We start from the raw sequence: 27,385 nt of genomic DNA on the forward strand, positions 1-27,385 counted from the left end.
AAGATGCCGCTTGTCAACATTTTGGGAAGGTCAGACCGAATTCACAGAGGACATTTCAGAAGAATAGCCATCGTTGGAAACTCCACGAAACTAGTTTCCTCCACGAGAGACGACTCTGTTAGCCATAAGGAGGCATTCTCCCCACTTTCCTGTCCCCTGCTCCCCCCCCCCACCATGAACACGGCGACTGACTTCTGCTTCCTATGGTGCTTGCGTGCCTTGGCTACACAGTGTTTTGCCTCCGACACAGATCTGCCCAGCCACCCCTCCCTACAAGGAGGGCTCTGTGCCGCTGCAAGGTTGCCCTGGCAACATCAGGGGACACGTGCGCCCTGTTCCCAAGAAACAGCGCCTTTCCTTCCCCTGTATCAGTGATAGGAAGTCTGCCTCCTAAATAGAGGGCGAAGTAAAATTAGAGTGTGATGTTTATGTCAAGGCCGCCATTTAACTTCTCAGCAGAGGGGAGATGGAAGTGTGGGACTACCGAGAATTGGGCAGGCTGCCCAACTTCTCTACCCTGTGCCACACACACAGAATCCACATGCCTTGGAGCCAAGCTGTATTTCACTTCCAGGGAGCCCTTCAGGTTCTACCACACCTCACCTTTCTTCCAAAGACAATGACCTCCTTGAGCCTGTTTTAGCACATGTGAGGCAGGGAGCGAGGGCATGGGCTCTGCAGCCAAGCTTGTGTTCAGACCCAGGCTCTCATCCCCACTGACATCATGGCTTCTCCAAGCCTCAGCTTCTTCCTCTACAAAACTCAAGGATGACCAAGCTGCGAGAGTCGAGGGGATTAATGGGGGTAATGCTTCAGTCCCTGGGGTGGAACGAACACTCCAGAATGGTGCTTTAAAAATGTCCCATGCGATGCCTCATCCTGAGTCAGTTGGCCACCGGGTCCCTTGACGGCAGATGGAGGGTGGTGTTGTGCCTTGCTTGCAGACGTCCTTTCCTTTTCCAAATGAGTCAACTGAGGCAGGGAAAGGCTAGCGACTTAACCAGAATCACGTAGTACTTCTTTGGAAGGGCTGGGATTTTGGACCCAAAGCCAGTGTCCTTCTGCCTTATTCCATGAGCTTGGACAACCCGGGCTCTTTCTTTGAATCAGGAATGGACAGAAAGGAGGAAGTAAAAACCAGGAAAGGAAGTTATGCAGTATTTGTCTTTCTGCAGTTGACTTATTTCACTTAGCATAATGTCCTCCAGGTTCCCGACCTCACTTACATGTAGGATCTAAAAACATCAGGCTTTTAAAGCAGAGTAGAATGGTTGTTACCAGGTGCTGGGTGGTGGGGGAATATAGGGGTGCTGGTCAAAGGGTACAGGTTGCAGTTAGGTGGACGGATGGGATCTGTAGCTCTCATATACAGTATGGTGACGATGGCTAACCATACTGTACTGTATACTTGGAACTTGCCAAGAGAGCAGATCTTAATTGTTCTCACTCTCCACCCAAAGTGGTAACCACATCAGGTGACAGACACTATGTTTATTAGCTTGATTGTGATAAACCTTTCGTCATGGATACATGCATCAAAACATCACTTGGTATTCCTTAAATATATACAGTTTTCATTCGTCAGTTATACCTCAGTCAAGCTTGGTTGGGGGAACAGAAAAGTCGGCGAGGAGAAGCTGGTTTTGACAGAGGAGTTATGACCCCCCATTGTTCCTGAAGGCAGCTATTCAAATAATAAGGAAAACGCAAAGTTCCTGCTTTAGGTTGGGATTCTTCGTGCAATTCCAGGAGACAGGAAATAGGGGAAAGACTGAAAGTTTGCCAGTAAAAGTTTTTGCAGCTTGGTGATGTCTTTAGAATGACCTATACTAACAACAGTTGAAAGAATCATTGGAGGCCAGAGGATAGGAGACGAGTGAGTGATAGGAGACGAGCCTTCGGCTCGAGAACATGGTCCCTGGCACTGATTTAGGACTCTCGCTTTGGAGTATCACTCCCAGGAGACTCATTCTCTCCATCTGTCCTTCTTTGGCCTGCCTGGCTGTCTCCAGATAAATTACCATTTGCCGGGGGTCCTAGAAATATCTTAGAATGGCGTTTGTCCCAGCCGCATGTGTCATTACTCAGAATAGAACTGACTTAAACCAGCTTGGGATCCATTGGTAACAGATTTGGAGAAAGTCAACTATCTTTGGCAGCTCTAAAGTTCACTTCCCTTGAGAGGCACCCTCTTGTAATATTTTAAAATATACAATAATATGAGAAAACTCTTGGGGACTTGAGTTTCTGTCTTAACATTTGAGATAGATTTCCCCCTCGGAAAGGAAGAAATAAGAATAAACATTTTCAACAGTCGGCTTCAAAGTGCAATTATCAACAAACCAAGTGCAATTCTTTTGGAGGAATGGGTGGCCTTGGGTGTGGGGCATACAGGACTGGTCTGCAGTTCCTATGAAAGGCTCACCTTTAAAAAAGGAAAGTTGATTGATTGGAATAAAATGTCATAGAAATGTCCAAGTGCTAACCCCCTGAGGTGATAAAATGCCAGGTTTTGGGTAACCCGCCAAGCTCCCATGTCAGGATTAATTGGCAGTCATATTAGTAACAAGTGTGACGCAGGCTGTGCTATTGTTGGCATATCCCTTGGACTTGTACAAAGTGGTCACATGAAAAACAAAGGAAGATTAAAAATTCTACCAATTATTTCATCTTACGTGCACTTGAGTGGTCTGCTAGCTAGAAAAAGCTCAGGATATTTAAACCAAATGGACTGTGCTTGTCGCTTATTTAAAGTAAATATCTTTGGGAGATGTAAGTAAGCATTGGAAAAATCCCTACTTGGCATCATTGTTCACTACTTAAGTCTGGAAGCTTAAAGTGAAGACCCCTTAAAGTGGCATTTGTAGGTCTTGGATGCCATGGTCAAACAGGTTGATACCTCCTCTTGGCTGCAGCTGGGGACCCCGGGGAAAATGTTGCTGTCTCTGCCCCTGCCACTCTTTCCCCATGAAAGAGATGTGACAGGAGAAAGCCTGGTAGATTTGGGGGGCACACACTCGGATCCATGGCCAGCAGGGTTGGTGTGGAATAGCTGTGACCAGTTAGAAGGCTCTGGTGAACAGCACAAGCCACAACCAAAGTCAGGTTTTTTTGTGAGCCAAAGAAAACGTGTGTGGGGAGACATGGAAGGCCAGAGGTTGTAGACAGATCTCAAGTAGGGCTCCTCCCCTCTCCCTAGCAGGACTTTTAAGGCAACATTCTCGGAAAGAACCAGCAATGCAGCTTTCTCAGTCATAGAAGAGATGCGAGCACAGTCCCGCGGGTAGCCTTGGTGAGGATGCTTACCGCTAAAACCACCAGTGCAGAGGCCGGCTGTCCCCTTCCCCACAATAACCCATCATCTCCCTTACTCCCTCCAGTTCCTTCTCTTCATAGAGTACAGTTTGAAGCCTATAGAAGTGGTCTGGGTGCTTGTAGGATGTAGGATGTTTACAGGTTGCTGAGAGGGACAGAGGGCAGGCAAGATTTGCCTATCCATTACACTCCTCCATATTAGAGTATTGAAACATTTAATTAGAATATTGACTATTAGAATATTGAAAATGATCTATGTCTGAAGCAAGACTTCCCATCCTGGAAGAATAGCATGCCCTACCCCTCCTCTGCCTCAGTGCCTCATCACCTCAGCAACGTCCGTCCCTTTGTACCTGATAGGGTGACACCAGACCGGAAGTGATTTCGAAACGCTTCCAGGGCCAGCCCCCCAAAAGTCTAGATGTGGCGGTGGGAAGGCAATTATCCAAACCTGCTAAATACCCAGGGATCCTCTGGCTGTGACCAAGTGAAAATTTTAAGTGTTGAGTTTTAAAAGGAAAGCTGCCAATGGGTGTTCTGTAAATCATTTGTGCCAGCAGACTGACCCCATTATGTCAGCTAATCCTGGAAATACAGGAGGTAAATTTAAATCTTCGAGCATGAAGCACTTAATCAATATTCTAAATGTTTTTCTTGCAATTTATGCTAGCAGAGCAATGGGGTGCTTTGGCGTCCTGTTAATCTTCCACCGGAGAAGAGGCACTCGAGACAAGGCCAGGGTGGTGGGATTTCACACAGGATGGTTGGTGGGAGGGCAGGAAGCTGGAAAGGGAAAGAGGGAGGTGGTTATTTCCACACGAGTCCCCTGGCATGGGGATGCTCATCCACCGATCCCAGTGGGCAGAGCCACCCCGCGTGCACCTCCTTGGTACTTTCCTTTAACCCGTGCTTGACAGCCTTGGAGTTGACTTGCCAGGGAGAGCATGAGCTGGGGTCAGATGCACCCGAGTGAGAACCCTGGTTCAGTTCTTATTGCTGTGTGACCTGGGGCATGTTTCCTACCTCCTCTGAATGCCTGCTATACAATATCACCTGCCGCTCTGGTCTGCTGTGAAGATTGAAAAACCGGTGCCCAGACGCAAAGGGCCCAGCTGTCCAACCCTTGTGATTGATGAGATGTGCAAGAGCTTTGACTCTGGACCCTGGGGCCATAAAGGAAGGGCTCTTCCCAGTGGCGGGGAGGCCGTGAAGCAGAAAAGATGGATCTTTTTAGTGCTTTCTTAATTTCTAAGAACCGTTTGAACTGAGTGATATCCAGCCAGTTCTAAGAATTGGCCATTGTAGAAAGTCCTAAGGAAGGAGGGAAGTGCAGGTGTTCTTGGGACGGCAGGACAAGGAAGAAGGGAAACCAAAAGGCAATTAAAAAAAAAAAAAAGGACGAGGTCTTGAGGGGTTACAACTGTTCCAAACTCCATCTCACCATGCCCAGAAGGACTGTCCTGGGAGTGTCATCCTAACAGCCAGCTTCTTGGCAGCGTGACTGGGGCCGTGACAATAGTCAGATCTTGGTCCGTTCTGGGTACCAGAGTGGGACTGTCTGCCAGGGGCCATTGCCACGTCTCTCTAACCAGTTGCTGACATTGGGAAGAGGGGACACACCTGTAAACAGGAAACAGTCTTAGTGGCAGGAAAGATAGTGTTTTGAGAACCAGCCCCACCTCTTCGTCTCCGAGACCAGGACTTTGAGTCTTTCCCATATCTGCGTTCTGCCTGTATGTTAGTTGCTTAATATTTATGTTTAAACTAGATATGCTTACTTCTATCAACACTGTCATTTTTAGACTCATCCGAAGCTGTTAACATATCTGAAATATATGCAAATCAGTGTGCTCATCTTCTATAATCGTAAATATTAAAATTAAAACAATAAAGAGTGTTTGTAATGCCACCTAAATAGTGTCATATACACCAGTGGTCTCCCAGACCCTACTTGGAGAAACATGATAAACCATGTAACGTGACAGAACCCAGAACTATTTGCTTTGATAACATGCATCGCCTCCTTTTTTATGGTTGGGTATTAATAAAGCAAATGTGCATAAGCTCTTCCCATGAGTCGAGTACTTTCCTCAGCACATTATATGTATATACAGTCACTCAGTCCCCACAGTAACTTCATGAGGTCAGTACTATTGTTCCCATTTTTTCAGACAAGAAGCCTGAGACACAGAGAGACTTGAGCAGGAGAGGAGAAATGGAAAGGTAGCACCTTCCCCTTCTGTGTGTTTTAAATGGCTACACTACATTACCTAAATCACTGCACTTTACCTCTTTGTTTCCGGATAACATTATTCACTCAGTATAGATTAAAATCAGTTCCTAGATTCCTGTTGAACATCTGGCAGATGGAGATGCCAGACTGGCTCATAAACTGGCATAAAGAAAGGAAATGACACCTATCCTGACACCAACTGGTGTCCCTAGAGCAACTCAATTCTGACGCTGGCTCTCGGAGTCAGCACAGACTCCAGAGGTTAAAGGGCACAGCCCCCAACAAGACTGCCCTTACTTCATATGCCAGCCATGCTTCAGGGATCCCCAGGCCACCTGCACTTCTGACCGACCAGCCACACATTCAGGGGTTCCCATGACTCCTCAGGTTCAATTCACTAGAACGACTCAGAACTCAGAAAAGCACTATTACTGATGATTACAGTTTTATTATAAAGGATACAAAGCAGGACTAGCCAAATGCAGAGATATGTAGGCTGAGGTCTGGGAGAGTCTATAAAAAGAGAGCTTTCGTGCTTTTCCCTGCGGGATCAAACACATCACCCTCCCAGCGCACTGATGCATTCACCACCCGGGAAGCTCCATGGGGTTTCAGGGACCAGAGTTTTAATTGGGGTTTCATTACATAGGCATGATTGATTGAGCCATTGGACATGTGATTGAATGCAGTCTTCTGCCCCTCTCTGGTCCCTGGAGGTCGGCAGGTTGGACTGACCTCACGTGATTCAAAGCCCCAACCTACTTGGTCTTTCTGGTGACCAGCCCCCTTTCTGAGTCATCTCATTACCATAAACTCAGGGGTGATCCACAGGGCTCAATGAATACCAAAGATCCTCCCATCACTCAAGAAGTTCCAGGAATGTAAAGGTTATCTCCCAGAAACCAGGAACAAAAGCTAGTCAGATTCTAATTTTAATTCTGGGGCCAAACGGTGAAACTCCTCACAAGAAAGCTGGAGTCGAAATTTTGAACGTGGGCTCAGTTCACCACTTACCAGCCGTGAATCCTTGGGAAAACTACTTAGCCTCTTTGTCTCAACTTCCTCATCCGTGAAATGGGGATGACGGTGGTAGAGCCTTCTGGGATGTTACAAGGATTCAGTGTGATCCCACCCGTGAGGTGCGCTTGGTGTACCGCCGAGCTCTGAGGAGGTGCTGGTCGAGTCTTTCTCATCTGTGAGCTTTGTGTAGCTTCTGGCACTTGGATCTCCCTGGTCCCCTCTGTCTCATCTTCTGGAGCAGTGCCCTGAAGGGCCAGGCTGGGTTTTGCACTGCTTTATGGGTCCTATTTTCAGTGGTTTTTCTGGGCTTGGTAGCCTGTAAGGCTTTGCCACCTGTGCAGCAGGCTTATTAAGGATAAGAGAAGGTGAGTCCTTGTCAAAGTGGTGCTTTTGAAATGTAATTTAGATTCAGATGCTTCTTCATGGGAAACCGCTTGCTTCCTTGGAATTCTTTGCAGAGGGTGGGCTGCTCGCCTCTATGCCAATCTTGGAAATTTCGATAAGGATTGTTTGGTGATCTCTGGGCTGTGAATTGAACAGCTCCCCCAGGTCAGGCTTGCTCAACCTTGGCCCTATTGACATTTTGGTCTCTCAGTTCTTTGTCGTGGGGAGGGTGGGGGCTGTCCTGTGCCTTGTAGGGTGTTTAGGAGCACCCTTGGCCTTCATCTTCTAGATGCCAGTAGCACCTTTCCCTAATTGTGACAACCGAAAATGTTCCCGGGCATGGCCAAAGTCCCTTGGAGGGCAAAACCGTCCCTGAGGGAGGACCACTGTCCAGGAAATGAGGGCTGCCTCAAAGCCCCCCTTTCCTTTTGACAACAAGGGAAATGGAGGTGTCAGAGAGTCTTCTCAGGTTTCTCTGCGTGATAAGCAACATAGGGAAATGGAAGAGCGGAGAGCCACATTGGACCAAATCTTACCTGGGTAGTCTAGGCAAGAACAATGAAAAGGAGCTGCCGTGGCCACCAAAGTCCCATGCTTGGACATTTAAGCTAATTTGCCCGAGGAAACACTGCCCTCGGGGTGGGACCTGAGGATACCATCAGAGGTAGCATTAACTGAGGCTCTTGACCCCGGGTCTCACCATCCAAGGACCATGGCCTTTAGGGCCCCGCACCCTCACATTCTTCTGTGGAATGTTTTTCACCCACCCAGCGTGCTGGACGAGTAACCCACAGGTGACATTTCAAAGGAGACTTTTGCCGGACGACCGGAGTGGGTGGCAGCGTTTATTTGTAACCCCCATCAGGCTTCCCGTGTGGACTTTGAGCAGGGGGGAGCTCCAGGAAGGGTGGTAACAGAGCACGATCCAGATCCGACCGCCAACGCCAGACTCGTCGCCACTGAGCCCTCAGCACGTGTGCTGAATCCCAGTGACTGTGGCAGCACCGATGCCATTTCCTGAGCCTTTTGTTTAAGAAAGTGACCTTGGTGCTGCATGCTATTTGTGGTATTTGGTTTATGATCTGTGTGACGTTTCTACCATTTCTGCATATCGCGGAGTGTTTTCTAGCACCTACTGTTGTTTCGGTCTCATAAAACAAACAAACAAACAAAAAACCCAAATCTTGGCTACACCTAGCGTTTCCTCTGCATAATGCTCTCCTGCTTGGAGTGAGTTTATTTCCCCTGCTCTGGGAGAAACGAGCCGTGAGGGGTGTCTTCCCTTAGCAGAAGTGCTAAGCCTCCGGGCCTCCCACCCAGGCTGCTCCTGGGCCCCCCCAGAAGCCTCCCTGCAGAGCTGTGGACCAGGCGGCCAAGGGGCCTAGGGGCCTGTGTGATGGGCCCAGCTACTCCCAGCATGAAGAGGCTGCCAGTGGGCTCCTGGGGTTTAATCTGCCCGGCTCCGGCTGCCAGCTGATGAGCTCAGAGGGAAGCTGCCTCCCAGGATCCACCCACGTCCGCCCTGGGGAGGAAGGAGGCTGTTGTAAGAACAGTTTTCGAAAGAACTGCTTATAGAGCATTTTCCAAGCCCCTTCATCCAGGAGAGTGCCTGAATTCCAAACTCAGAAATTGGGTACTATTCCGTTAAGGCAGCATGCTGAAGCACACCTTCAGTTGTGTATTCAAACCCTATCGGGCATGGAAGCCTGCAGCCTATAACTGGTAGCAAAAAAACCAGGAATCTCATCTTGGGGGGCAGGCTTCCTGGTAGGTGGGTGGCCGGTGTGCACATCACCCGCACCGCAGGGGGCGGTGGCACACGTTGTATCAGCACGATTGGGCCACCCAAACAAAGCACCACGGACTGGGGGGGCTTCCGCAACTGAAATTTCTTCCTCACGGTTCCAGAGGCCGGAAATCCAAGATCAAGGCTTGGGTTCTCCTGAGGTCGTCTCCGTGGCTTTGCACATGGCTGTGTTCTCACCATGTCTTTGCAGTGACTTTGCCTGTGTGTACGTGTCCTTGGTGTCCCTCCGCGTGTCCACATCTCCTCTTCTTATAAGAACACCAGTTAGGGTGCGGGGAGCCTGGGTGGCTCAGTCTGTGAAGCGTCCAACCATCAGTTTCAGCTCAGGTTGTGATCTTGTGGTTTGCGGGTTCGTGGGTTTGAGCCAAGCGTAGGGCTCCATGCTGATGGTGCGGAGCCTGCTTGGGACTCTCTCTCTCTCCCTCTCTCTCTGCCTCTCTCCTGCTTGCTCTCTCTCTCAATAAATAAATAAACTTAAAAAAAAAAGAACACCAGTTCCAGTGGCGTGGGGCCCACCCTAACAACTTCACTATAACTTAATCACCTCTTTAAAGACCTGTCTCCAAATACAGTCACATTCTGAGGACCTGGGGAATAGGGCTTCGACATACAAATTTGGGGGGGACCCCATTCGTCCATAACATATGTCTGAGGGGAGGTACTTGATAACTAAATATTTGACATTAAAAAAATCTCACTTATGGGGTGAATTTAAGCAGAAAAAATTACTCTTGCCACAGGTCTTCCCACAGTGCACTGGGTTCTGCTAAGTATCTCTTGTGTATAGCCTTTGAACGTGAGAGACTCACTCTCGGCTGGTCCTGTGATGGAAAGAACATGGGAAGGCCCCTCCCTTGGGCTGCCCCGGCCAGCCTGCACACACCTGCTCTCCGCTTTGCGTGGAGCTCTGGCTATCACTCGTGAGCTTCCACAAATTTAATTCAAGCAATGACTTTTTGTGATTGGCACATTTGCATTGTAGCAAACGTTGGTTCAACATATTGTTGGAATACACAATACTGTAATTTAAGATTATTTTATCAGCAGTAAAGGGTTTTATAATTCATTTAAAAAGTTGTAATGGGCTTGAGCATCTTCAGTGGAGTTTAATAATATAGCATTTTATAGCTGGCTGTAAAACTTCAGATTACGGTTTTAGCAATTGTGCAATTCTATTTTATAGTTTAATAATTGTTCAAATGAAGGAGAGTATAACGTTCCTAAAAACCAATTTAATGACTTAGAAAAATAGCCTTTGTCAAAATCTAACGTACACCTTTAATGAACCCAGATGTCACCTTTTCAACAAAGGCAGATCATGGCATCTATTTTTCTCAACCACAAAACCCTCCAAATTAAGCGCACCCAGTGTAGTATCTCCGAGTTATAGTTTTCTCTTTTTTAAAAAATATTTTATCCCTAATCTCCGATGGCCAGAATAAGCCTATTTGCCAAGCACAAGGTGGATGGCAGCTAGGCCAGGAGAGCTTCCGCAGGAACAGGGAGTAAATTGGTTCTCTCTTTAGAAGGTTCTTTGTTTTACAGATGACCCCTTCATCACACTGCTTCAACCGCAGCTGCTAACTTTAATAAAGTCCCTTATTAATGCCTTCAGATAGCCCATACTTAACCATTCTGTGAGTGAGTGGCAAAATGGGGAACCCTACATTATAATATAATTGTATACTATTATTACGAGCAATAAAAGTGTTAACATATAGCATTGGGCAAAAGGCATTAATTCATGCTGTCATTGGAATTACAGTTCATGTTGTTATATTTTGGGATTTTCCTGGGTTATATTCTCAGACAGCTAAAATCAATAAAAGAGTAGGCTCTACACAAACACGGTTACCATGGAATACGCTTTGGCAACATGGACCCAGGACCCTTGGGTGCAGTGATTCTTGGGTGAACCAGCTCTGGTTCAGAGCCGTGTTGCAGTTACGGAGAAGTGGCAACGGCCAGAGGAAGTCCATGTGGCTGGGCTTCTTCCTGGCTGGGGTGCAGTCCATGGGCTTGGGGCTCACGGGCCATTTCCGCTTTGTGTTATTAACAGCGGTGGCTGTGATGTGAATGGCAGGGAGGCAGACCCTGAACTGTCCACCAGATAAGTAAGCAGGAGAGAGGTCCCCAGCAGTGGTAGACTCTCTTGCATCACCCTGAAATGATGGGGGCCTCCTTTTCCCTGCTTCCCACTCTGTTCTCTAGCAGCCCCACCCTTCATTGTCAGCTCCAGAAAGCTTCTAGCTGAAAGTTGGTGCCGCTTGGGAACAACTTAAGGCTGCCTGTCCCAGAAGCATCTGAGTATTCTCTCCCAGATCACAGCCACCTCAACGAGGATACCACAGCCGGCAGGCATTCTTGCCGTCCCGAGGCAGGCACTTGCTCCAGGCGTCAGCTGTTGTCTGTACCTATTCCTGCCCTGGCACGTGGCACTCCCTAGGTTACAATGAGGCGGGGGGGGGGGGGGGTGGGTAGTAGCCCTTAGTGATTCTGAAGTCCCATGAAGAGCACAGGCATCATTCAGTTTACTCCAAAACCAAGCTCGCTTTGAGATAATGTAGCTCAAGCGTTGAGTGTGCCCATGCTTGACAAGGGATCACGCAGACAATAGGCCAACAGAAGTATGGTTAGTTCTCAAAGTTGCTTTTTTCTCTGTTTGTAAGAAAAAGAGGTTGTGCTTAAGAATAAACAACACTGAAGGGCCAGGCTTCTTGCTATAGTAGAATCAAACCTTTCTGTGGATTTCAATAGAGAGCAAATTCACGTCCTTAATCCTTGGATTCATCGTCTGTAATATGGGAATAATGAGCACCTACTGCCTAGGAGGGTTGTAATAATTAAACAAATTAAAATTCTCCAGCGTAGTAACGGAGCCTCCAGTTCAGCACAGTAACTGTTTTTATCATCATTTGATCCTCCTGGTTGGTGAGTGCTGAGCACGAGACGGAAGGAGCCTGTACTAAGGGGACAATTGGGGACCTTTACCCCCAGATTTTTCAGGGACATGAACTTGGGCATCATGCAGGGTATGTACCCTGCAAAAGTGAGCCAGCCTCAAGTTGAACTATTTTTTAAGTTTTTTTTAATGTTTTATTTATTTGAGAGAGAGAGAGAGAGAGAGAGAGAGAGAGAGTGCAGCACGAGCAGAGGAGGGACAGAGAGAGAGACACAGAATCCGAAGCAGCTCTAGTCTCTGAGCTGTCAGAACAGAGCCCGATGCGGGGCACGGACTCCCCAGCAGTGAGGTCATGACCTGAGCTGAAGTCAGACACTTAACTGCCTGAGCCACCCAGGTGCCCCGACTTGAACCAATTTTTTATGATCACCCACTTATGATGCCTTCTCCTACCGCTTTTGTCAGAAAGGGGGGCTAATAACTTAAAGATGGGGATGAGAAGACTAGGCCCCCTCAAGGTGTTCTAGGAAGAGCCATTAGGCCACTTGCACCTGCGGTTTAGAGGGCAGTGAGGCTGGCCCATCAGAGGGACAGTAATTCAGCAGTTGGACAATTGCTTAACCCAATTGCCGGATAATAAACATGCTTAATAAAAAGGAATAGGACGTCTGCATCATCTTGGCCATAAATATGCTCTCTTGTTCTGGGTAACCTACGAGAATACCTCTGAGTACACTTAGATCACATACTATAAATAAATCCAATTTCTTGTATCCCCTGCTGACCTCTTATCCTTAGGACCTCTAACCAACCATACCTCCCTGATAATAGGCTCTGCCTTGTGTTTGAGCCATGGAGCTCATGCGCGGGAGGAAAATGGCTCCGGTTCTCCTGTGAGGTTCAACAGAAGGCTCCCCTCCCTTGGACCCCTCCTGTTCAAAGCGCGAGAGGAGTCACAGCATGGACAGGGCTGTCTGGGAAGGAAGCTCCGGGTGGTGGGCACTGAGTAGACACTGCAGTTTTCCCCAGGTGGCTGATGCTGTGCTCTCCTAGGCAGCGTGCGTGACCCCAGGCTTATTACTGCTTCCCTGGGCCCCTTCTCAGCTGTCAGCGGGATAAGAAGAACTACTTCTATGGGTGATCTGGGGGTTATGGGAGATCACGTGTGCCGTGTCTGGCGTGGAGTCCATATGCATGGGTTTTGGAGTCAAGGGGACTGAAGTCAGACAGATGACATCTCCATGCAGACACCCCAGGCTGCAGAAACTCGGCGAGTCCCAGCCTCTCGGAACCCTCGTTTTCGGATCCGTGCCAAGGGGTAGAGACCCCTTCAGAAAGAAAGTCATGTGAGCGATTGGGAGTGTTCAGTGAAGCACAGATGGGGTCATTATCGGAGGGGGCCATCATGAATGGTAACTGTCACGGTATCACTCTCGGTCTCCTTGGTTTTCCTCAATTATCTGTTTTTCTCCGTGTACGAAGAGCACATTTTTCTCTCAAGTTTTTAAAATTTTTGCTTTCACCTGGTTTTCCACAGCGCCCAGGGTACTCCATTTTCTGAACAGAGGGTGAACTAAAGCCCAGGGTCGGTTATGTCTGCAGACCACGGTGTTTTATATCAAACCTTAGTTACCACCATAAGTCACAGATCCATTACGGGGCCGCACTCAGCTGCACATAAATGCACAGGAGAATGAGAGGCTTAATAAATATTATCTGATGGCTATGAGGATGCGCGTCTGATGAGACAGACTTCATGCACTTCTCATCAGAGACCACAATGAATCTTTTCTGTTGCCCTTGCACATTTGCATTTCCGACTGCGCATCTGAGAAAACAAATGTTTCATTTTAGGGCCATCCCCCTAGTTGCCTTTATACCATTCTCGCTTGAATGTTCGCTATACAAAACGCCTCCCCTACCCCAAACCAAAATGTCTTTCACACATTGTTTGGCATCATCTGACTGTTAATTGGGCATACTTTTCTAAAATACAGGTCATAATTGCTTCTTGTCTGAACATTTTACTAATCAAACAAGTTAACCATGAAGGAAAACACAGTTCTCTGGTGTAGTTTGCAACCTGTGTTTGCCCCAACTTAGGGGAGAGCAAAATGGATGCAAGATGATCCTGTGAAGTATGGACAGAAGAAAGGCCAGCTCGAGTGCCATGGGAAGCTCCCTGCCGTAGACGGTGTCTGCACCCAGCGCTACTGGCCATCTTGCCATTAGTGTTGAATTACAAGTGCAGGGCTGCAGGAATCCTTTTTATGGCATGCTGGAGACTGACGGGCAAGCCCGAGGGACTGCTTAGCTAATGGAGGACTGTTGATATATCCTGCTGGACTGTATCTCTTTCACTGCATTCATTTTTTAAATCCAAGGGATCACAGAAGACCATAAGCCAGTTCTAGTCACTATCATGTTCGCAAGCCAAATTAGCTTCAGCTTTTGCATTTCTCCAGCCCCTGCCCCAATCCAAGAGCACTAGCCTAGACACAGGGAGGCTAAAGCAATCATCAACAGCAACCTGAGGTTTTCAAGGACTTCCACCTTCACATTTGATTCTCAGAACAACTCTGCGAGGCAAGCAGCAGGGTAGGGATTATTGTAATTAAAGCTGATGGTTGAAAAGCCAAGGCTATAGGACCTTCCTAAGCTGTGTTCATTGTATCATACTTTATCAGTCAAGCCGGTACCAGGAGCAAGTTCTAAGCCATAGTAGAAGTTCTCTTAACTGACCCTCATGTAACCAACTCATCAGAAGCCAACCTTTCCATTCTCTTGTGAACATCTAACGCCCAAGGCGGACTGCATGCCCCAAGCTGGTGGCCTCTGTCCTCCTGCCCACCTCTGCCCTTGCTCTCTCTCTAGTTGAGAGACAGGCTGAAAAGAGTCAGGCATGTTTGTTCTCAAGCCTTTTTGTGTTCTTTTATTTGTATTTTGCTTACATAATTTAATTCAGTATTCCATGAAGGATTGAAATCGAAGCACAAAAGAAAGTATAGTTGTTTCCATGAAAACTAAGTGGAATACCTTGAAAGAGCCAAATCCTTTTTTTAAAAGAAATGCCTTTGGATTAGTTGTGGGTGAGACAAAATTATAAAAGACTGAGAAAAATTACAAAAATGTAAAACGATTCTGCACTGAGATTCCTCTGCAGGTAGCAAACAAATGTCACTACCGTTTTAAAGAAACTGAGACTGGAAATTGTAGACCATGAACAATTCTAAGTGTAGCTTATGCAGAACATAAGCCAGGGAACTCTAACAAACTCTTTCTTTAAAAAGCTTTTCTCCCCCTAAGTATGTACGTATGTATGTATGTGCGTATGTATTTTGAGAGGAAGAGGGAGAGAGAGAACATGCACATGTCAGAGAGGGAGGGGCAGAGAGAGAAGAGAGAGAGAGAATCCCAAGCAGGCTCCATGCTGTCAGCATAGAGCCCAAAACAGGGCTCGATCCTATGACTGAGATCATGACCTGAGCCAAGACCAAGAGTTGGATGTTTAACTGACTGAGCCACCCAGGCGCCCCTAAAAAGCTTTTTTAAAGAAGGTGGCCTTAGTCATGTATCCAAAAATCAATAAATGATGGACATTTAGATCTGAAGTTAGAATATTTGATATAATACATACAATGAAATATCCAGCCTCAAAAAAGAAGGAAATCCTGCAATATGCAACATGATGGATGAATCTGAAGGACATTATACTAAGTGAAATAAGCCAGTCACAGAAAGACAAACACTGTAGGATTCCACTTATGTAAAATATCTAAAATACTCAAACTCATGGAAACAAGTTTGCTGATTGGAGTTCCCTGGCTTATGTTCTGCGTAAGCTACACCTAGAATTAGTTCCTGGTCTACAATTTCCAGTTTCAGTTTCTTTAAAACGGTAGTGACATTTGTTTGCTACCTGCAGAGGAATCTCAGTGCAGAATCTTTTTACATTTTTTTAATTTTTCTCAGTCTTTTATAATTTTGCCTCACCCACACCTAATCCAAAGGCATTTCTTTTAAAAAAAGGATTTGGCTCTTTCAAGGTATTCCACTTAGTTTTCATGGAAACAACTATGGTTTCTTCTGTGCTTCTATTTCAATCCTTCATGGAATACTGAATTAAATCATGGTGGTTGCCAGAGGCTGGGGGAGGGGGAAACAGGAAGTTGTTGTTCCGTGGGTATACGGTTTCGGTTCTGCAAGATGAAAAGGTTCTCGAGATCTGTTGTACAACGTTGTGCCTGTACTGTGCACTTTAAATTTGTTAAGAGAATAAATCTCATCTTAAGTGTTCTTCTCACAAATTTTTAAAAAAGGAACTCTGAAATAAAGTTTTATACAAGTGTGTAATTTTTGAGTAGTTTAATGATTTTGCCCTTAACTTAATTTCTCAGTTATCCAATAATCTATGGGCACAGTCCCCAAACCTGTCAGGTAAGAGGGTTTCTACTCTAGGCTTGGCCCCTGAGCTTAACCTAAATTGGACAGTTAAACTTGGAACGCCCCACGAGTGCCAGGAACCCAAGACTTGCTAGACTCTAGAACATGAATCCACATCTCATTCAAGGTCAAGACGCACCCCCACACCCACACACAGACACACACACATAAACCCTCAATCTGGCCTCATTTCAGTTCACTGCACTGATTTTGGAGGCCTTGTCTGTACAGCCCAACCAACTAGGATCTGAGCCTGCCCTTCTTCTGGGTAAGGAGGCATGACTTCAGGCCTCCAAAGCCTTTTCCCCACCCCCATCTTCCAACCAGGCTCAACCTGCCCAGAGCATACCAGACTAATGAAACTTGGCACCCAGTGGGCCTTCTGAAACCTATGCTAAGTGAAATATCTTTATAAGGTTTTCTTGGAACTTAAAGTAATGAAAGCCTTCTGGCTGAGGTTCAGTTCAGTGTCTTGCAGGTAGTGAGTAGAAAAGCCTCCCAAGGATTATCATCACTCCTTAGAAGGACGCTTGCCCTATCTCACCCCTGCCCTCCTCACAGCCCCTCAGACCCTCCCCAACCCGTGTCAGGGTCCACGGGGCTGGCAAAAATCAGCTTGGAAAGGAAATGGATCCCTTCCCTGTGGAGCGCGGGCATTAGAGGACAAGCATCCAAACCCAGGGGCTCAGAGCAGGTCTTATTTATGTGTCTGCTTGTTTTACGCAGCTGACTTTACTGCACATTATTCAGACCAGTGGTTGCAAGTGGTTGTTACCAAGTTTGTCGGAAAAGCAAATCGGTAGGAAGGTGAGTTTCAAAATAGACAGCGGCAGGGATTTTGGAAAGTCTGGCCAACAGCTTGTGACCAGACCAGCAGTTAAAACCTCCCCAGGCTCCCCCAAATCCAACAGGCAAAATCCAAAAAGCGGAAAAGACTATGCTACAACAGAGCACTGGACAGACTGCCATTACTTAGCTTGGATTCACTTCACAGGCAGCTTCTTTTGTCTTTTTTGTGTAGAAATTAATTTGGACGAGTGTATATCAAGTACGCAATAGAGTTGCTGCCTAGTAAGTACTGCCCGTGAAAGTCAGAAGAGTCTGTGTTTTTTTTAATGCAGTGTAACAATGCAGACTCTAACCTTCAGAATTATGTGCACACCTTCTTCCTATGTTTTGTCCTACTTGAAGACATAAGATGAGTAGATTTAAATTGAGAAATGGCCATTTCAGGAGGAACTCGTGCAGTGGTTTCCCCTAGCAAAGGACCAATTTATGCTGCAGAAGAGACTCATATGCTAATAAACTGGTATTGACAAGTGTGATAGATGCAGCTAGGTACTTAGTGAGTGCTGGAGAGCAAAGTTGATTGCATTTTACAGTCTGTGTATTTCTCTGTTTATTGCTTGTATTCTGTCATTAAGCAAACAGGTTCCTAATATAGCGAATCTCTCTAATCAGTAAAGCAAGGGAGAAAAGAACCAGAAGCATCATTAATTATGGCCATTTGGCTGCAGCCTGGACAGTCTGTTGCTATTGGATTGGGCAACTTCCTCTGGTTTTATTTTCTGGGGGTAAAGCAGAAACTGGCTCTCCTTATGCGTGGAGGAGAGCAGAGAAATGTTCCATGCCCTGCTGGCTGACAGCTGCCTAAAAACCTGAGATGAAACACTGGCTTCTCTACAGAAACAGAGTCCTGGGGCAGCAAAGGCCAGGCTCCGAGTCGGTGTGCTTTTAAGTCTCTGATTCCATAAACAGTGCTGCTCCAAAGCCTGCCTTGTCCCCCGGGCTCCGGGAGAGCCTCCTGTGGACAGAGCTCGAGTGTGCGTGCAGTGGCCGAGGGGTGGGGCTGGACTGGGGATGCGAGTGGCCTGAGTGTGCGTTCTGGACAGGAAGGACGTTGGCACCATGGCAGGCTTTCCAAATGCTAATCACTGGGATGAAAAGCCAAAGCGTCATCATCATTCTGACTCCAGGTAACAGAGGTTAACAACATCTAATGCATTTATTAACCCTCTGGTGCCAGGGACTGGCGAGGTCTGGCCCCACAATTACAGTGCCGTGGAAATTCTATTATCTGACGTGCCTGGACTAGTGGATTACTGCCAGTGACAGTTTTATAACACGGCTGGAGGGACAAGGCTTATGAAGTGCCCAAATACAAGTTCCCTAGTTTTCCAAGGCTCCTGAGCCGGACACCGTCTTCTCCAGTATCCCTTTCATCTCCCTCTTCTGGAGATGAAAACCCTGTGGTACTGTATTTTAGTAGCGCTGTTTCCCCTCAACTCAGAGTCAGGTGGCTTCCTCCATAACTGCGAAAGTACGAGTTAGCTGCAAAGAGGCACTCTTTCATAAAAGAGATTAAATAATTCATTTTTCAACATGCTGTGGCAGTGGTTAAAATTGGCTTTCAGAAAAATGAAATCCACTCTCCTCTTCTTTATCCTTCTCCCTTTTTGAAAGAGATGCCGTATCGTAAAGCCACACCGTAAGTTTTGGCGTCCAGATAGGTCCAGGCTGGCCGTGCTGTGTGTAGGGTCCCTGCGGATGCTGTTGATGAGCAGGGCTGCTGGGCCCACAGACAGGACCTTGAGCCAGCACTTCCAGGATTACACCCTTATTTTTACCAGTTCAGAACTCAGCAGTAAAATGTACTCTTCTTAAGGAAGTTTCTAACTTACCTCATACCTTAAAAGGTCTCAGACGTTTTGTTATGTGTTTCGTTTTTTTTTTTTTTTAATTTTCCTGGTTTTTAAAACTTTTCCTGGGACCATCCCAGTTTTTAGCACCTGAGACACAATGTTTAAAGTCTGTAAGCACTTTTTGCAATAGTGGGAGGTGGGAGCCACCCTTTAATTTTTGTTTGTATTTGTCATACCCGATGAGCGAGACAATGACAGCTTAATGATGTTTCCAAAAATGCCCAGGGTAACAGCCTTTAAAGTGTGGAAATCATAGGTTGCTCAGGCTTCTAAAATGGGTCTTAGGAGCTGGATTTTAAGTGGACTCCAGATCTGCTTATCAGATTTCTGACCCCGGTGTCACTAGAAGGGTTAAGATTGGATACAGAACTCGCAAGCATGCAGGGAGCTGAACGTACACGGGTCTAAACTCCCAGGCTCCGCCCCCTCCATCTGCAGCCTACTAACCCTTAAAGGCACCAGGTACCCAGCGTGGCAATGCTCCACGTGTACGTGATGTGGACAGTCCAGGCAGCAGACCCACTGTCCCTCATCTTGTAATATACACTTCAGGTTTGCTGTGCGATTGAAAAAAAAAGACAAACAAACCCTATGTCTACGTGCAATCTTTTGATTCTGTTACTCGGATGCCACCTGCTATTCCAATAATGGTAACATTTGTGCTTCACCTTGTAATCAGACTCCTAGACTTTCCTGCGGTCCACATGAGGTTCAGGTAGAACTCCAGGGCTGTTCAGCTCAGCCTCTGCAGTGCTGGGAGTTTCCACCCATACCTCTCAGTGGGAAGCTGTGTTCATATACTATGTAAGCAGAGTATCTGAAGGCCTGTGTGGGTGCACTTCTAAGCCTCTGGAGTGCTAAGTCTTTCTGTGGGCTGGGTAGGTGCTTAACGGGAAAGAAGGCGTTTTCTCAGAGCATCTGCAGTGGTCTGGGTGCACATTATTACTTTTACTCTGAAGGTTACCCAGTTATGCCAACAAGAGTGGTCTTCAAGGCAAGATAAGCTTTGAGATGCTCCCTCCACTTTCAGTGAAGTCAGTGATGCTGCAGGGTGACCAGACCTCACGTTGACCTTTCCTTTAGATAGAGACCAACAAAATGTCCACTTTGGGAAAAGAAGAGCACAGAGGCTTCATAGACCTGGAGCTAGTCTGAATGCATTTTCCTGTGTGATTGAGCCGTTATCCCAGCTATTTCTAGATGTAAGGCAAGAGCCTGCAAACCTATAAGCCTGTACGCAGTGTGAAACCCTCAATGACGAGTGAAGGTCAGAAATCTACCTAGGCAGATCCAGAGTCCACCTATGAAAATCTGTTAAGACAGAAGACTTTTTCTTATCCATTGGCAGAAGTGCCTTTACGAAAACAGTACAGCCTTGGTTTGTGAGCATAATTCATTCCAGAAACATGCTTGCAATCCGAAGCACTCATACGTCAAAGCGAACTTCAAGAACCATTGGCTCAGTTGCGACCATGTGACATCGGCGTCATGTACTACTCGTACTGCAAGACATCACTCACGTATCAGGTTAAAGTTTATTAGAAATGTTTGCTTGTCTTGTGGAACACTCGCAGAACAAGTTACTCGCAGTCCAAGGTTTTACTGCACTTAATAACAATGGGCATTATGGTAGTATTTCAAGAGGTTCCTGAAATGACTAAGTGTAGCTAATGGGCATCTCAGCGTGTACGTATAATGAGTACAATGCTACTTACTGGTGCTAATCATACGGAACAAGGTAGGAAGGAGACCCACCTGACCCTCAGAACTTAGAGGGCTGTGGTTTTGGACACTGAGGCATAGTGTAGCTATGATACAGCACAGCAACAACTTGAAGACATAATGTGTTCCAGACTAGAAGTCGGGCTGCTTTCTCTGTACATTTTAGTGAACTTCTTAGTTTTGCAAAGGCCCTTAGCAAGGGTTTGTGTCTTTTGTAGATTATGCACAGGCAAGGAAAAAAGAAAATGTGATGTTTTAAGACCATTTTGGTATCTGGGCACAATTCCAATCTTGAACAGAAATAAAACATGTAAAGTTCTGTACATTATTCTCTGCAGGTGACAGTGCAATGGACCAGATTTGCTATTACTACAGATTACAAGTAGGCTTTTGAGTAAGGTTCAATTGCTCTTTCAATTTCTCCTCTGATCTTCTTATATATAACATTTTGTGACCTTTGAACAGCCTGGGGATGCTTCACAGTGTCTTATTCTTGATGCCTGTTTAAAGGTTTCTATTTCATATTCACAGCTGGCATATGCAAATATAGGTAAAGATTATGATGCCTTTCAAGTAGCATTATGGTCAGTAAATTACTCCTTGGGTGAACATGCCATCATCAGCCTAGCATGTCTTCAAGGAGTTGCAAAAGTCTTCCTGCGGCAGGCAGCCCACCAGCATCATTCACTCAGAGCTGATTGCCCGGACACTGCTTGATTCAGGTGCGGTGCTTAACCACGGTCATCCTGTTGGCACATGAGCTCTCTGTCTTTGGTGCCAACAGATTCCTATTCTGGGGGAAGGGGTCTTCATTTGGATTTGGAGGCAGGTAGAACATGAAGCATCAAGCATGCCAGGATTGCCTGGGAGAAACACTGTAATGGAAGAAAGAGCACATTTGCTTTCAAGAGTTTTAGACACCTGGTCTGTGTCCTGTCTCTACCAGTAAACTGCTCTGTGACCTTGGAAGAGTCACTTAACTTCACTGTACTCTGTTTTCCTTTATAAAACAGAAGGGCTGTACTGGGTCAGCAGTTCTCATTGTAACTGAGCGCTGGAACGTTTCCTTCAACTCAGTTCTCTGGCGGAAGCTCGGTGGGGACTTTCTCCAGTGCAAGGCGACAGGGAGCTTAAATGCCTTCAGGGCTCAGCCCCCTCCCCACCGCCCTGGAAGCAGTTTTAGGAGTGCTGCATCGGGATCTGTGATGCCCTGCACTGTCCCTCCAGGGGACCCATCTCTAAGAGTCTCTGCCCTGTGCCGTCACTCGCAAGCAGTGAGCGGTTGACTCAACTAGAGAGCAGCCCTGGGAGCCCAGGGACTATACGCTTTTGTTTGTTGACTGAAGCGAAGAATAAACAAGTAGATAAGCTGTGGGGAGACGTATCTCTGTATTACCAACGGAGGGAATTTTTATTGCCACGTTTTTCCCTCGAAGGCACAGGCTGAAAATTAATATTTAGAGATATGAATGAGTTCCCAATATGAAGGACTTCAAAACTTTGCCTTTAGTAACCTAGTCTTGTGCCGTTTCCACTAGGGGCCACAAGTAGCTAATGAGCCTTTGAAATGGGGCAGGTCTGAAATAGATGTGCTAGGTCAATCCTACCCGATTTTGAAGACTTGGTATGAAAAAAAGATGTAAAGTATCCCATTAATAACTTTTTATATTGATTACGTGTTGAAATGATAATATATTGGGTCAAATAAGATGTATTATTACAGTTATCCTCACCTTTATCTCTTTACCTACGTGGCTACCGGAAAACTTTATATATAGGCTCGGGGCGCCTGGGTGGCGCAGTCGGTTAAGCGTCCGACTTCAGCCAGGTCACGATCTCGCGGTCCGGGAGTTCGAGCCCCGCGTCAGGCTCTGGGCTGATGGCTCGGAGCCTGGAGCCTGTTTCCGATTTTGTGTCTCCTTCTCTCTCTGCCCCTCCCCCGTTCATGCTCTGTCTCTCTCTGTCCCAAAAATAAACGTTGGAAAAAAAAAATTTAAATTATATATAGGCTCAAAGTTGTGGCTCACATCTTTCTGTCAATGGCCTTGCCCTAGAAAACTGACTGGATCATCAGTAATTGTTATTCCATACTGTATATGAGTGATTTTATGTGTGTGTGTGTTTGTTTTCCTTCAGGCACAGAAGCTGAAATCCAACGTGTCGGGCAGCACGCACCTCTGTCTTTCTGATGTAAGTTCTGTTTCTCTCTGGGTCTCCCTGCCTTTCTAGAGACGGAGCCTTTGGGCCCCTGGTGATGATATAAAGGCGGGTGATGATGTCAAGGCTCAAAGGCAACAAGGTTTCAGGTCCAGAAAAAGATCTCTGGCACCTTCCATGTCCCTCTGGCCTTGGTGCCAAGTGCAGTCTGCGGATCCCAGGCCACGAAGTTAGGAGTAAGCGTGGCACCCAGGAGCGTCATCTCGGAGCTGGACCCAGCACGGATGCTGTCGTTCCGGTGCCCGGAGACTACGTGACCAGAGTCGCGTAAAATCAGCCGGCACGGGACAAGACAGACAACAAATCCCCCTGCTTACTCTGTGCGCAGTCCCTTTGACCTCTGCAGCAACCCAATGATGTCTCGGGCAGGCCACATTAGCAGGCCACATTACTCTCCCTGTTTTCCAGATGAGACGAAGATTCTGTAGTGTGCCGATCGCTGGGATGTGGCATTCTGGGACTGAGTGGGTGCTGTGGTGGAGACGGAGTCATCCGTCTTGGGACAGCTGCGCTGACTGGGGGCCAGAAAGCCTGAGTTCTGGTGTGGGCTTTCCACCTGACAATCAAGGCAGGCCCCTTTATCCGGAAAACCTAGGGTTGGGCGGGCAAATGGAGAGAAACGTTGCCGACTGCTCTGCCGGTCTCAAGGCACTTTGTGGCCCATCTCCACATGAACAGATACTTGCCTGGGCCAGTATCTTTGCTAAGCTGATTCTTCGTGCCCTTCTTCCACGCTGGGAAGGGCCCACGGCTACCAGAAGGAGAAGGTTCCATTTGCACAGCTACTGGCAGACCCAGGAGGCCGGAGTGAATGAAGGCTCCGCGCTGTCCCACAAGAGGATTTCATTAATCCATAGCAGAGGGGCAAGAAGCAGGTGTTGTCCGTTTTATCCTAAGGCGTCCGATTCTAACCCAGATTCAGGATTCCTTCCTGAGTACAAGTCAGTGAATTGAAGTCTCCGTATGTGGGAATACCTTGGATCAGCTTTAGTGAGTGGTGCAGCCAGTGGGAGGCGGGGTCGGGAGAGAGAAAGAGTGTGGTTTAAATACGCTGGGATGGAAGGAAGACATGTAGTGGGTGATAATGAAAATATTCTCTCTTACAGCGTGATTACGAAAAGAACGGCCTTGCTGGTGCTTCCAGCCACATAACCACAAAATCAATGGCTGCTCCTCCAACGTGTGGTCTGAGCCCGCTGCTGGTTCTGGTGGTAACCGCCCTGTCCACCTTTTTGTCTTTATCTTTGGCAGAAACATCGTAGCTGCATTTAAAAAAAAAAAACAACAACAATGCGGACATGTAAAAAGACAAAAACCAAGCTATCTGTTTCCTGTCCTCTTGTATATCTGAAATTCCAGTTTTAGGAGCTCAGTTGAGACACTGGGAAAACAGTTTCATTCAACTGGAACTTTTTCTTTCTTTCTCTCTTTTCTTTTTTCTTTCTTTCTTCCTTTTTTTTTTTTTTTTTTTTTTTAAGAAATCTTGTGAACCTTAGGGCTTCTATGGGATACCTGATGCTGTGCTACATTCCAAATTCAAAAGGCTTTGGGGCATGCTGTGTCGTAAAGGGGGAGTTTGTAAACTTGGCTGTCTAACAAACTGGGCCCATGTTTTACATGATGATGTCGATGACTTTAACAATTTACCTCTGGCCGTTACTAGCAAGAGAAAGGAGTTAGTATTGTTAAAGAATCTTCCAGAGTCACGTAATGACTGGTTTCTAATGACATCATTTTAGCCTAACATGGGTGCAGGTTTTGGTAGGATTTTTTTTTTTTTTTTTTTTTTTTTTTTGTCACAAAGCAAAGATCCTCATCAAGGGGATCTCGATGGACTTTGTGCAAACCAGTTTGCATCAATGTTCACCTTTTCTATATGTACTAACATTTTCCACATTGTGTACTACAAACAGTTCTACACTCTCCTACCAAACAAAAGACACCTGTTGCATCCAAACATAGTGTCTGTCTTCTAGTCAGTGTGGCGGAGGGGAGTGGGGGGAGGCGAGTGTGCATGAACGTTTGCAGTACCTTGATTGTTGAACAACACTCTGCTAAGCCTTCCCTGAGCGAGAAGCCCTTTAACTAACAGGAGTCCAATATAGCCGATATGTCACTCTAATACTCTTTACACGTATGAAGTTATATGTAGGAAAAAAATTTTACTACCAAATGATTTCAACTATTGGCTTTCTATATTTTGAAAGTACTGATACTGTCTTCATTTTTTACTGATGATTTAATACAAAATACAGGGAGCTCGTTTCCCCTCTCGTAAGTGGTGTTCGCTCCGATGTTAACTTCACGAAGACAGCTCTTCAAAAGCAGACTGGGACGAGTCTGTGCTTTAGCAGAAAGCTCTGCACCCCGTTACTGTGGACAGGCAGGAGGAAACAGAACAGCCAGGTGTTGTCCTTTATCATTTCTTGACATGCAAGCGTGCATTCCCGTGAGGAAACTGGTGGCCATTTGTCAATGCCCTGCAAAATCTGATGGCACCTGTGACAGTTGACACAATCCAGTACCTTGGTTTTCATGTGACTTGACAGAGACTGGTTTGGCTGGGACGGAGGGCGGGGACCTGCTGCCCTCTCTTCTGAAGCAGATCCTTGCCAGCCTACCCGGGTCTTTTCCTGAGGGTTGTCTTGACTCTCAATGGTGATGACCTCACCGCTGGTTACAGTGATTTGGTCTGAAGGTCATCAGGACCCTACTTGCATCTTGTTATGTTGTGTGTCCTCCATGACAGACTCTGACAGACTGTGTGGGAAAGAAAGAAGGCTGTGGATCAGGAGGACCAATGATAGGTCTGTGGAGAAGAGTTGGCTGGTAAAGATATAAGGAACAGGACTCTGGATACAAGGCATCTGGCTTGTTCACTGCACATCATCTTCCATCATTCTCATCCTTAAACAAGTAGACCCTGAAGTGCACTTTCAAAGTCTGGTTGATGGCGACATTCCGAATCTGCAATGATCGAGTGCTAGGAGCCATGCTTCTCCAACACTGAGTAGAGAAGAGGAGATTCCACCTGAAGAGAGTGCTGGGAGCATTATCTCTCCCACATCAGTAGGGGGGCTGGAGGAGGAACTCAAGGTGCACAGTTCATACTGATCCCCTTTGCCCGCTGATGTTTGCCTTGTAAGAATTAATCAAATCACTGGGGTGGGAAATCTGTTCGATCCAAGATAAAGGCATAGTCTTTTAGCTCCTATTGGTGTTTGAAGTACATTTATATCCAAATGTTAATAAACATAAATGTATAATACCAAGTACTGAGTTTTTTCAGTTCAAACTGTTTTCAAGGGAAATTCATCAAACAGATTTGAGTCGTGAAAGGTTTCATAAAGACTCTGACTTTGAATAAACACATTAAATGTGTCGAAATATTTGGAATTCCAGTCATCTATGAAAGCATATCTCTTACAGAGCGTATTTTGTTTTAATTAAGGTATCTTTGTGTATCTACATTGGACTAATTGTATATGGGTCTGATTCTATGCGGTCTACTATAGAAAGCTATTGATTACTTCTGCGGTGAACAGCAGCTGTAATTAGCTTCAGATGACCGAAGAGGAAGTGCGAGTTATCAGAGCTAACAAGGGTAGCCTTCAGTGAAGAACACGGGGATGTGCAACACATAAATTAAATTTTGGAAAGCCTCATCTATCACCAACAAAGATCTCATTTTTCTTCACAGAGAGAAGCATATTAGAGTTACCAAATTCTAAATTTGAAAATACATTGCTGATCCAATAAACAGGGGGAAGGATGTTCAATGACACCATGTTAGAGAGATTCTTACAAAATGCTGCCGAGCAAGTGTTTCTGCTGTCCGGTGTGATTCTCAGTTTAACACCGTGGACCTGAAACACCACCATCCTTTGTCCCAGGACTAAAGCAGGCAAGTGACTCAAATCTTTGACTTCCTTGTGCAGTGCTGAAAGCAAAAGTGATTACTTCCTGTCCCTCTGTCCCTGCAATTAGGGTAGCACCAAATGCAAGGGCTGTCTGCTGAGGTTTGGGCCTCTTGCAGAAAGCATCTCTTTGTCGTTGATTTTGACCAAACAAAAATAGTAACTTACGTCCGTGCAGACCACGACTCTCACCTCGAGTCTAGCCACGCCCTGCTTATTTAAGAGAACCCAAAAGAAGGGCGATATTGCCAAATTCATTGGAAGCACATTCATTCCACTGTGATGTTGAATATCTTTGACCAATGTATGTTTGAGTGTATGAGTGTATGTTTAATAGAGCACATGAAGGAAAAAGCAGCGCACAATAAAGAGAAGGATTCAGAATGCCACTTCGATGTTTATTTTTCCATATCTGAGTTGTTTCAAGTCCCTAGAGCGTAAGTTGAGAATTACATAGATTATTTTTTATTAAGTGTAGCGAACTGTATCCAGAGTGTGATAGGAGTGTGGTTTTCATTGAAAAAAAAAAAAATAAAACTATTTAACAATTCTTTATCCTGCAGTAAAAAGTGTCTTAGAAACTGTCTTTGAGTTAGTCAAATGTGGGACAGTGTTTCTCTGGAGCTGCCGCGGCCTTTGATTTGGTCTGTATGAAGACCGTTCCTATCATGCGTACGCCCCAAGAACGGGTCCCCTCCAGCTGCATCCTGTCACCCACCTGTC

At 46.3% G+C, this 27,385-nt stretch overlaps 1 protein-coding gene across 3 annotated transcripts in view; it reads left to right on the forward strand.

The window, feature by feature from the left end:
- GFRA1 (GDNF family receptor alpha 1) overlaps positions 1–26,132 on the forward strand; it is a 209,802-nt gene extending 183,670 nt beyond the window's left edge. For 2 of the 3 annotated variants that reach the window (XM_030335078.1, XM_030335080.1), the window contains 2 exons: positions 22,665–22,718; positions 23,852–26,132. In XM_030335078.1, the coding sequence (XP_030190938.1) occupies positions 22,665–22,718; positions 23,852–24,007 (210 nt within the window). In that variant the 3' untranslated portion in view covers positions 24,008–26,132. The remainder of the gene's footprint in view (positions 1–22,664; positions 22,719–23,851) is intronic. The other variant, XM_030335079.1, reaches the window with a different exon arrangement.
- Positions 26,133–27,385: the final 1,253 nt, after the last annotated feature.

This window comes from Lynx canadensis, chromosome D2 (genome assembly GCF_007474595.2).
Source record: "Lynx canadensis isolate LIC74 chromosome D2, mLynCan4.pri.v2, whole genome shotgun sequence".
In the NCBI taxonomy this organism is placed as follows: domain Eukaryota; kingdom Metazoa; phylum Chordata; class Mammalia; order Carnivora; family Felidae; genus Lynx; species Lynx canadensis.